Genomic DNA, 12,153 nt, shown 5'->3' with positions numbered 1-12,153 from the left:
CCTTTCTTTATGGAAAAAACTAGTGCAAGCATTCAATGGTAGTACGTTGTTTATTGTTCTTTGAGAACTACTTCACCTTCTGTTGTAATTACAACAGGAATAGTCATAGTCACTTGCAATAAATAATTCTTATAAGCAAGATCTAGAAAAGATTTAAAGAAATGATTTAGTCAATGTTAAAGTGGCTTTAAATTTCATGGTTGGTTGTTGTCTTGACAGCTTCATAATAAGTGTGCTTCCCACGTGAAACCAGAGTGTGACTGTGGGCCACTGAAAGACCATATACTGCCCCCAACTACAATTTGTCCCGTTGTTCTGGTGAGTTGGAGAAAAACCAAAAATGAGTAATTTCAAAACACTCCTTAAATATGTTGCACATCATTTGATAAATTTATCAACCACCATGTCGTTGTATAAGTCTGTGGAGGGACAGTATGTGCAGTCAGACACATTGAGCTTCAGAATTCTTTCAGTGCATCTTTGCTGTTGTTCTTGTTGGCACTTGTTTGATTTTTCTTGGTGTGTCACATTGTTCACTTGTCCTGACAGTGGTTGTCATTGAATCCACAGGAAAGGCAGGCCACACTGAAGAAGGATTCTAGAACCAATCAGTCAGGCAGAGGAAAGATGCAAAGAGCCAACTCTGTCACTGTGGATGGACAAGGACTGCAGGTGTGCTTTCATCTTTTTTCTGTATTACAGCTGCTTTTTTTTTTAATTTATGCTGTGTTTAAAGGTATAGCTAAAACTATTGAATGTTTTTAGTTGTTCCAGCTAAATATTTGGTTTGTTTACTTTTGCAGCAGAGCTCTCAAAAAACCCTAAAGGCAATTACCTCTGACTTTTAAGATTGGTGGTCAGCTTGCAGGGATAGTTTCATGTCAGTTTAAACAGATTAAAATTACAATGTTTTTACTTTTATGAAAGAAATTTTAAAGTAGTAATATTAAAGAGAATGTACAAGATAGAGGCAAGATGACAGCAAGCTGATCAATGCTCATGTGTGTAATTAATGTCATATGCTGTATTAAGAGAGACCATAATGCTGATTGTTGTTTTCATTTTGGAGTTCTTTTTTTCCTGTTCAAAGAACATAATATCCATTAATGGTCAAAAATGGGATGGCAAGTTTTGTGAATTTTTTGTCTGTCATTGTTTATAGATGTTGGATTGGTAGCTTGTGACTTGCTGGAAAGAGGGGTGGGAGAGAGTGAAGATGCAGTTTGGAAAGTTGTGTAAAAAGTATAAAAATGAAAGAAACCTATGGTCTTAGCAGAAATGAACAGTGGCACTGTTAAACATTCAAGCAGCAAGAATGTGTTAAATTTCATTAACCTTCTGTAAGGGCAGAATAATACTTTCTGAGGGAACTGAGAAACAGGAAGTGACAAACAGCTGACAGCAGTCAAACCTCAGAACATGCTTTATGAGCAAGAGGCAAAGCTACATTAATACCTTACTTAATTACTTAATGCATTTTTATAAAGACTAAGACTAATAGATGATTCACAAAGTAGGGATGTTTTGTAACTGTGGGAGGAGACTCTGCGTTCAGTATTACATTTGCTGTCATGGTAAGAAACAGTTTACTCTAAATGAAACAGTCACAAGGGCTGTAAGCTAAAAAGAAACCAAATGTAGTCTCCATTTGTCAGTAATAGTCACTTAATGTGAATTCAGTCCTACATATGGTAACCATTCAGCAATATTTTTGGAAAGGCTCACAGTTCTCTTTTTTTAATTGTGTACTTATTTCAGTGATATTACTTGCCCTGTTGTGTAAGGTAACATTCAGTTGTTTTCCGTGAACTTTGAAGAGCATCATTGCATAATCAATCATAAATAACTATGTTAAAGGAATGTAATGATGATGCAGAGAATTGAAATTCAGCCCAATGTGAGTACACGTTCCTGGTGACGGTCCATCTGTGTGCAGCTTGTAGAAGACGATGAATCATGTCCAAGAACATCCATCTTTAATAATCAGGGTTATTATTTATAATTAGAGGAAGTAATGGATCACTCATAACCTCTGGATAGGACTCATTAATTCACCTGGCTCTGCTGGGATATCAAATGGAGAGAGTCCAGCGTTTCATCTGTGTCACGGAAAAGATTGTCACTGACTCCACATGGCTTCTAGGGAGACCATGGGTCAGCTCAGATTAGCCTTCTTTATGCCTCATGATCCCACATCCCACCCTCCAGAATGATATTTACTGGAAAGTGTTTGGTTTGCTTTAAAAGTTTGGTTTTAATTGGTAGTCTGTCATGAAAGATAAATTACATTTTTTATTGGGAGAGTAATGTAATATTGAATTACTCCTCCTAACTTATATAATCAATTGTTTGAAATATGCAATGTATCATATTTCTTTTTTTGTAGAGGGAAAAATACATCACAATAATGATGATGGTGCAAGATTCACAGCAGGAATGAATAGAACAAGAAGTGTGTGTTAAAGTGTGCTCCTGGAAGTTTAATATTCTTGGTGGATTCAATCATTTTGACTGAAATTAAAGTGTTAATTTTTTAACCCTCCCCTCAGATCACATCTATAGATGGCACCCATCCTCTTCTAGTTTTTGTGAATCCCAAAAGTGGAGGGAAGCAGGGAGAAAGGTAAGGTGGTGCTTTCATGACTTACAGCAGGTGACCTTTTCACACAATGTTTGTTGCTGTGTTCTACTTAAGCTGTATTGCACAGGAGCTTGATATTTGCAGAATCCTCTGCTGAGCAGGGGTGGTATAGCATACGACTTGCTGCATGTCTTGCTCCCTTGAATGAACACAGTTACTGACCAGTAGGGCTTACCTGTTCCATCTTCATACTTTTGGGCACGCTTTGGCACTGCCCTGCTGTCACCACCCTTTGTCACTTTAGACCCAGAACCTCTTGTCCCTGGAACTAATTGGCTTATTACTGAGCATATTCATTCTGCTCTTTATGACTTTATCTTTATGACTTTATTACTCATTTGTTTAAATTATGGGATCAAAATATGACTTGGCCCAGTTGTTATAATGAAATAGAAATTAGAAAGAATTAGTCTTTCTAATGACTTTTCCCTTAAGGGGGATTGAGAGGATGACCTTCTTCATCGTCCAGAACACAGCTGCGGGTGGTGCCAGCGGCCCTCTGCAATGTGCTGCATTTCATTATGGTGGAAGCCGGGAATGGCCGATGCATTGTGTCACTCTGTAATACACCTTTATTCAGTGAATGAAAAGTTTAAATTCCCATATCAGTGTATTCAGTTTTCATTGAGTATATGCAGGAACAATTTTGCAGGTGTACAGATAAAATAGGCTTGTAGAGGAGATCATCACAGAAAGCGAAATGTTAACTAAACAAAATAATTTGCAATAAATTAAAATTATGTGCAAAAAATTTTTTTTTCTAAGCAATTGCAAAAACGTTCCGGATATCATTTGATAAAATGCTTTTTGGCTTAGTAATTGATCATAACCAAAGCTATAATGATGAAGTAGTTTATGTTGGCAGCACTGGTGCCCCATTCATTTGTGTTTTCTGAGAAGTTAACATGGTGGGGGGGGCGGCATATGACTGAAATTTCAACATCTCCATTCTCTTTGCGGTGTAGGATATATAGGAAATTCCAATACCTGTTAAACCCCCGCCAGGTATACAACCTTGCCAAGAATGGTCCCATGCCAGGGTAAGTTCCACATAAACCCATGATTGCAAATCTTGCCTTATATGTATATGTGTCTTTCACTAAAATCTACATATCCTAAAGGTGCATGTCCTCATAGGTTTTTAGTGTAGTTTACAGCAAATGTCTAGTGTGTTTACCAGGTTTCATGTAAATGTATTCCTCAGCTGTCAAGCATCTATATTGGGCATTTTGCACTGAGGAAGTACATTTAAATTGCATATTCCACCAAATCAAGACCTAATACATTCGTTATTAAAGGGTGAGGGTGGATATCACAAACTGCGGAAGAACCATATCAGACCATAGCAGTCAGTGGGCTGTTGGGCCTTGATGGATGAATTGACAGGTGTGGGATGGAATTGGGGAGGAACCTGAACCAGACACACGTGTCCATGCATACCAACACCAACGTCAAAGCCCTGTTGCCACACAACACAGACACCTACTGCCAGTCTCTCACATCTGTGATTGGGAAGACAATCAGATCATTAATGAGCTGTGGTGACATCTATTTTGTTGTGGAGAACATTACTCATGCTCAGAAATGTACATATGTGTTTACTGCTGTTTGAAAACATTTGTCTTAAAAGATGATCTGATTAGAATTCCAGCGGCAAATTACAAAGCAGTACTCACTGCCTTCTTAAAAGTAATATTCCTTATGATGCTGTAGACTGGTGTAGATGCCTCTTTTGTTTAGCTTTTTAGTCTGAAAACAACTGTAGCTTTAATTACCCTGTATGTGTTCTTAATGATCTTTCCACTGCATGATCTTGTTTCTTCTTTGACAAGTGTATGTAGCACTGCTTGTCTGTGTAGGGTGTGACTGGTCACAGTAGCAGTAAAAGTAAAAACAGCCACGCTCTCCACTGTCAATTAGCAGCCATTGTAACACAATTTACTGCAAATTAAGTGTTTGTTTTTTCATATTCAAATGTCTTCAAAGTTGCCTTTCATGTCTGTAGCCATCTGTTTTTTGTCTAATGCGGTTTACAATAGTTACAAATCCCAGTCGGAGAGTAATTGAACTGCTCATTTATCCACAATGCGATGATCCAAGGCTTCCTCATCCAGTTACGGGTTTATTATTGTGAAGGAACGGAAGACGTTGGACTGAGCATGGCCTGTCATGATCCGATTAGACTCTGAACAGACCAGTTCTATGAATGAATAATTGTTACAGTAATTTGTGCCTAATTTTGTGAAATTAGAGGCATTTGCACATCCTTTCTATTGCAGTCAAAGGACATTTTTAGCTAACATGCTAGAGGTCTGTATGTTCCAAAGCACATTTTAGAACATATATTACTTAAACATTAAACAAAAAAACTATCAACCAGCGGGTGGGGAATTCAAAATTTTCTGTAAAGTCTTGGTGCAAGTCACCTACACAGTACTTTTGAAACAGGATGCAGCAGGATGGTTATGCAAAGTGTTAGAATTTAGTGTAAATTTTCCACTGTTTCACATGTATGAAACAGTATATGTAATTAATATATGATGTGGCATATAAAGTATGCGTTATCTACAGATCAATAGTATTATACATCTCATTAATAATTTATTGGAAAATATTTCTCAGTTATAGGTATTTAAAATTAATTTTTTTGTGATCTGTATAACATATCTAAAACATTTTTGTGCATCTGACCTGGCAGAGAAGTTGTGAATTGGGTTTTGGATTTTATTATATCATTTTTCTGTAAAATTAAATAGAATATTGCCTTGTTTGTCTTAAGTACAGCAGTTGCTTACACAGGAGTGTATTACAGCTGTGGCAATTCTTATAAAGGTGTAACTAAGCATTGCATGGTTTTGATAGCATTTGCAGTTACTATGGTTATAGTGTGTTTGTATGCACGATATAGGTGTTTTGTCTTCCATCCATTATTAACTATTTGTCGGTTGGCTTACTGTATGTTCCTTTTGGTTTCTTGTTTATAAGCGATAACCTGTCACCAGTTCACCCCAGACATGTCAGTTTGACACGCACCTTCATGCAATGCATCAAAATACAGTCAAAGGGTCCCTTTCAAAAGCAGGACTGTTCCCGTGACCAAAAAGCAGCTGGGGCCTCTGCTCAGTAAGCACTTTGTTAATTGAAAATAGATAAAAAAAAAAAATAGACTTGCTGACAGTTTTATTCTTGGGCTTGGAAAATGTATTGATCAAGTAAAACAATAGCTAATGCTTTATCTTAATTGCAGGTTGAACTTCTTCAGAGATGTTCCTGATTTCAGGGTGCTTGCCTGTGGTGGGGACGGTACTGTCGGATGGATTCTAGATTGCATTGGTAAGAGAAAGTATAATATTTATTGCCATCAAATGATTTCATATGTAGACAGGGAATGAATTCTGAGCTGAATTAATCAGTTATCTTGGTGAAGATTATACAACAGCATATTACTTTGACATTATTTGTAAAACTAATTTTAGAATTATTTCATAAACAAAATTTTCTACATTGTTTTCCTGTGTTTTGCATTCTGAAAGTTTCCTTTCTTACTGTAATTTTAAAAAGAAACCATAATGTGTACTGTAAGTACTTTTACATTTTGAATTCATGTCTTGTCACTAACCACTGAACAAGAAGAGAGTAAAGTTTGAAGTAAACAAAAGTAGAGCAGTTTCTTAAATTATCCCTTTGTCTAAATTGCATCTATTTATTTCATCCTTATTTGTACTGTAAAACAAAGTTTTTCCCGTATTTTATCCAAATGGTCAAGTATGCTTGAGAAAATCATTTCTATTAAATTCAAGGTAGCAGTTTTGGGGAAGAAAAATGGAATGATTACATTTTTATAATAAATGCTGCTTCTAATGAGAAAAATAGAGAAAGAAATAGGTTACTCTGAATTTATATAGATATTTTTCTCTTTTCTAAGAAATTTATTCTTATTTTGTCTTTCTGGAAATTGCTTCAATTTTATAAAAACTAACCAAAATAACTGTGTAAATGGAGAGCTGCATCCAAGGTCAAGGAGTGGGAATGTACAGCAGTGTGGAATAGTTGTCTAGCAAATGAGTGGGGTTTTAGACTACAGATTGGAGTGCAGAGCTTCAGGGGCCTGCATTCTGCCATTTCTCTTTTACGGTTCTGTTGGGTGGCTTCTTACAAAGCAGCTAAATTACAAAGATGCTAATTACAACACATCTGAATTATTTTAAGACATAATGAATGTAATGCCAACCTTCTTTAGCCAGCCAGATTGTTATCCCTTGGAATAATACAAGGCAACTGATATATATAGCAGTACGCTTATGGGACTGACAATGACGGTCAGCATCTGCAAGTTACTTCTCTGAAGTTTTCAGTCATAAGCTCAGTGATGAAACTTTGGCAGTAGTCTGACCTCCTTTCACTGATTGACAGACAAAGCCAACCTGGAGAAAAACCCCCCGGTGTGTATACTTCCCCTCGGCACAGGAAATGACCTGGCAAGGTGCTTGCGATGGGGTGGAGGTATTATATACTGCATAATTTTGTGATTTTTTTTTCCCCCCCCCCCAACATTAAGAATTTTTAGTAGTGATAATAATGCACCTGCTATATTCAGCAGGATCTTTGAATAATCACTTCAAGCAATTAAGCTGTATGTAGTATTTTCAGTTGCAGATTGCTAACAAATCTGTAGCTTTAGTTTAAAAGGAATTGTAACTCAACTGGAAAATCTACAGCGTTAATTATTGTGTTTAAGGTACTGCTTGGTCCTGTTGAATGTGTTGGATAGCAGACTATCTGGGTTATGAATCTGACTGCTCTGCATGCCTGCCTTTGTTATGTGCAGAACTCTAACCTGTATGTGCTGTTTGCCTGAGGTTATGAGGGTGAGAGCCTGCTGAAGATCCTGAGGGACATCGAGGGCAGCTTGGAGGTGCTGCTTGACCGCTGGAAAATAGACGTTTGTCCCAGTGAGAAGGAAGAAAAGGGGGACCCAGTGCCTTACACCATCATCAATAACTATTTCTCCATTGGGGTGGTGAGTTGTCAACATTCCCAATGCACTGATTTGGTTACTTTTTATCAGATTTTACTGCAGTAAACAGAGTAAACCGAGACATTATTGGGTTGCTAACCACAAAACCTTAGAAGAACAGGGTGTTTTAGAAATTTTTTACATTTAGTAATGTCAGAGTTCTTCAGTTTTCTGCAATGCATTCAGGAAACATATTGTTAAACATTAAGGTGTTAGGATGTTAAAATATTACAAATTGGCAGATGGTTACGTCTAGGTGTTGTGGATTAGTATTAATCAGATCTAGACGTAACAGTCTTATCTGCATGGGGATATACGTGGGTACATTAGTATTTATGTAAAAAAAATCTGTATAATACCTCACTGTCAAAACTGGTGTTGTGAAGTGTCTTCATTGATGTCTATCCTTTCTGCACATTTTTCATTGAACAGAAATTACTCTTTAAACATTTGGTGCCTTGCCTGCTAATCACCAACGCTCAGCATCCCAATGATGATCTCAGTGAATCAGGTGTCTAATGACAGAGATTACACCTTTCACATGTTGGCCATTACAAGCAAATGTCAGTGGAAATACGGTAATTGACATTTGCTGTTTTGGGCCCGGCACTGTTGTTGTGCTGCGACATTCTGTCATGATGGCAAAATTAGTGATGCATGCCTTTACAAATGTTAGCTAAATGATCCCCACTTCATTTAAGGGCCACTTAGGATGCAAAACTATCAGTTCTTATACCTGATGTGGTGGCTGCTGGCATGAATTACTCTCATAATTCACAATTCGGAATGATACTGTCCAAGTATAAGTACATTATATGGAAATTTGTACATTTGATATTTTGTATATGCATTATAATTTCAGTGTGTTGCAGATGAGCAGCATTACCTTCACAATCACAACTTGTTTCAACAAGCCTGATAGAATGAATCTGTATTAACCTGATAGAAAATAGTCAGTTTAACCCCAGATTGTAAGTCAATTGCAAAACATGAAGGTCTAGCTCTGTTCACAATGTCTCATTGGAGTCAAGTTGCTGATGCAGACGCTGGACTAAAAACTTGAAAAGCTTGTGAAGGGTGGAGAGCATCCATCAGTGTCTCGTACATGTCAGATCTGCAGCTGTGGGAATCCAGTACCCAGAAGGATTGTTTTTATTTTTACCTTTTTTGTTAAACTCTCGCGTGGACATTTTAAATACTGTGGTTTGATTTATGCAATTTAAAACAGTTACCTTTCTTATATATTGATAAAATTTGTGTTGGTGGTCTTTAAGGGTAGTTTCCGCTGATGATTTCATATTGTGTTTAAAAAATATAAGTATTTATAAAGAAAGTTGCTTCTTGCACATTGCTTTCCCAGTCTTCGGGCCTCAATCCTACAGTGTATTTGTGAGATTGAAGAGGTCCTCAAAAATTTGCTTCCTCTCCTGTTTAAACAAGAGCCTTGTGGAAGAGTGGTGTCAGACTACTACAATAGAATACAAACCCTGTAGACGCAGTGCCACATCTCCTATGTGCAAGAGGTTTACATTGTGTCATGCAAACAATTTGTAGCATTGTAGTGCTTCCATTTTATGGCCCACTGCAAGTATTGAATTTGCTTGAAAATGTCTGACCTGGTTTTGTACACATTGTCTGCTTAAGATGTGCTGTAAATTCAGCTGCATGGGAGTACTGACAAATGAAGTTGTATATCTGAAGATTAAGGAGATTTTAAACCCTCAGTGGAATCAAGTGTGATATTTTGTGTCATGTTTCAAATCAAATTTCATGTTACATGGGGGGAAAAAATCTAATATAAAGAAGATTATAACACAAGTCAACCTAATGATTCCTTCAGAGATTATGCAGATATAAAAAGATTAACGCCATGATGAAATGACTACTGAAGATTACATGGAAGTTAAAGATGAAAGCATGCAAAGTATTGACAGAAGTAGCCAATACTAGATTATGGTAGATAATATTAGAAGGACCCAATTTGTAAGGCTTTACTTCCCCATTAACAGTAAGACTAACACTTGTATGTTAAGCTGCATCAGATGGGGAATATGCACCACAACATAATTGTTAAAGAGCCTATTCTATGATTAAAGGCATATTTAAACATAGCAAGGCTTTTAGTTGATGATTACCACCAATGTGTGACTGCTACTCTGACTACACCTTGAATGTATGATATGTATAATATGGAGTGAGATATTCTCACCCTGTGTCATTATACCCTGGCCGCCCACCCTTTCTGAGCTGTGTATTCCTCCCTGCTCTCAAAGGGAGTTGTTAGCATGGCAACAACAGCACTCTCATTAACCCGGCCAGCCCAGCCTTCTGATGTACGGTTGTGATTGTGTCGACAGCACCCTGCAGATTGCTGAGACTAACCAGTATGTATGGTGGGATGATAAACATGTTGTTCTCCTGTCTAAGGAAGAACAGTCAACCCTCCACCCCACAAGGTTCTGTAAGACCGAACTTAAAAAAATATGGTGGATTTAATTTGTTAGTCTGTGTAGTACCATTTTGCTACTTAAGGTTTATTAGCAGACAACATCAAGTGAGCATAGGAAATTCTCCTCTCTTCAAATAAACTTTCTGAAAAGATTTTCTGATTTTTTTTCCTAATCATGTACCATTTAAATACTAATCCAGTTTTATCCTATTTAATTTAACTAGTTGAATAATCCCCCATTAAGAACAGTAATGATCCAAATCACGATAGGGGAGAGAGGCTGCAAACTAATCACACAGGAGGTCCTAAGATAATGTAGTCAGTCTCATAATGACCCTGCACTCATGTCAAAGTCATTATTCTCATGGTGAAGGAACATCATCTCCCTGCGAAACTCATAATTGGACTAAATGTTGAGCTATGAGGGGACATTACACATGTCCTTTATTAATTTGGGCACTGAAGTTAGGCAATAGTAATTATTGGTGCTGGGCTGAGAATTAATGATTGGTCAGATTACCCCCATCTACCTCCTTTTAGAGACAGACAAGACCACTTTGCTTTTGCAGTCAAGTGAACAATTACCTCTGGATTTTAAAAACTTTGTCCATTGCACCTTTTAAGGATCGAATCCATCAGTTGCGTCTTTCCTTTGCAGGTGCTTTTATATAACGCATTTTGAAATATTACACATTAATACAACTGGATATTTCTATGGAGCAACAGAAGTTGCTTGGTCTAGGGTATTAAGAACTTGTCCTGTCCATATGCTGTCTGCTGTTATCATAATCAGATGAGATGTTATGGACATATTTGGTGCAGGATACATTTCGTAGTAAGTGTGCAGTCAAAGAGTTCTGAGTGTACAGTAATGGCTCAAGAGGAATGACCCCTTGTATAGAATCACATGGGATCTCATGGTCACTTCCATACAGGGATAGGCTCCTTTTTCAGATGTACCGCCTACCAGCCAAAGCAGGTGTCAGAATTTGAACCAAAGGGAGAATAATCCACCTCTCATCCTTGGCTTTCTTGTTTTTATTTATTGTACTGTTTGTAAGAAATCAAGCAACATTCTTTCAGATGTATCCATCACTCTAGATATTTTTTGTCTAAGGCGAAGAAAGGGAGGCCATCCGGGAATTAGGGGGAACTTTTCAAAGTGCATCTTGAAAAGACATCAAGAGAGAGGCAATTGATTTTTCTTGGCTTATCCTAAATTTTTGTACTCTGAGTTAGCAGGGGGTCCTCCCCGTGGCTACAAATTCAATAGTGACATTCGAGAAGCTAGTGCTCATAACAGATTGCTTTTGTGGACCGAAAGAGTAAACCACTGAAAAGTTTCTGTAACTTTTTTAAAACAACAAAAAAAAAACCCTTTTGGGACATGCACATGTATAACTTTTTATTATATGACTTGATATCACTGTCTGAACTGTTCTGAGTTAAAGGCTGCAAAATTTTGCATATCCTATGACGTGAACCTCCCGTATATTTTGTGACTCACAATGTGTTGGCTGTACAGGAAGTTTAATTCCATGAGCTTTCCTCTTTATGTGCGCTCTTACTGCTTGCATGATTTGCATACGTCATGTCTGTGCATGGTCCGTTTTCTCTGAATAAAAAAGATATCACCGATAACAAAATGGATGCCCCCAAACATAGGCAAATTACCTGGGACATATTCTACATTAATGTTTATTTTCAACTCAGTCAAGCTGACATATTTGCATTGAAATATACCACATTATTTCAGCTTTCATGTCTGTGTGTTCCCTTCACTTGTTGCAGCCTGTAACATAATCCCATCCAAATGAATAAAGTGGATGGTCTTCCACTTGTCAACACTTGGATGTACTGATAGGCCTGTCTTTGAAATTGCCAGCGAAGCATGCGTGATGGGTTTGGAGCCTGGCTGCTTTTCCTGCCCAGGGTCAGCGAGAGAAAACAACACACTGTTGCCATGGGAGTCAGCAGGATGCAGTACGGCTGGAGCTGTGATTATTCGCAATGTGTGTTTAATTAATTAAACTGTGTGGAGGAGCC

General features: G+C 37.5%; 1 protein-coding gene across 5 annotated transcripts in view; it reads left to right on the top strand.

The window, feature by feature from the left end:
• The window catches only part of dgkb (diacylglycerol kinase, beta), a 59,115-nt gene that overhangs the window by 21,705 nt on the left and 25,257 nt on the right, over nucleotides 1–12,153 (top strand). For 4 of the 5 annotated variants that reach the window (XM_018740790.2, XM_018740789.1, XM_029245989.1 and 1 more), the window contains 7 exons: nucleotides 220–318; nucleotides 571–672; nucleotides 2,550–2,623; nucleotides 3,607–3,681; nucleotides 5,889–5,974; nucleotides 7,055–7,144; nucleotides 7,501–7,661. In XM_018740790.2, the coding sequence (XP_018596306.1) occupies nucleotides 220–318; nucleotides 571–672; nucleotides 2,550–2,623; nucleotides 3,607–3,681; nucleotides 5,889–5,974; nucleotides 7,055–7,144; nucleotides 7,501–7,661 (687 nt within the window). The remainder of the gene's footprint in view (nucleotides 1–219; nucleotides 319–570; nucleotides 673–2,549; nucleotides 2,624–3,606; nucleotides 3,682–5,888; nucleotides 5,975–7,054; nucleotides 7,145–7,500; nucleotides 7,662–12,153) is intronic. The other variant, XM_018740793.1, reaches the window with a different exon arrangement.

Source organism: Scleropages formosus, chromosome 18 (assembly GCF_900964775.1).
Source record: "Scleropages formosus chromosome 18, fSclFor1.1, whole genome shotgun sequence".
Classification (NCBI taxonomy): domain Eukaryota; kingdom Metazoa; phylum Chordata; class Actinopteri; order Osteoglossiformes; family Osteoglossidae; genus Scleropages; species Scleropages formosus.
This window is presented reverse-complemented; position numbering and strand designations above follow the sequence as displayed.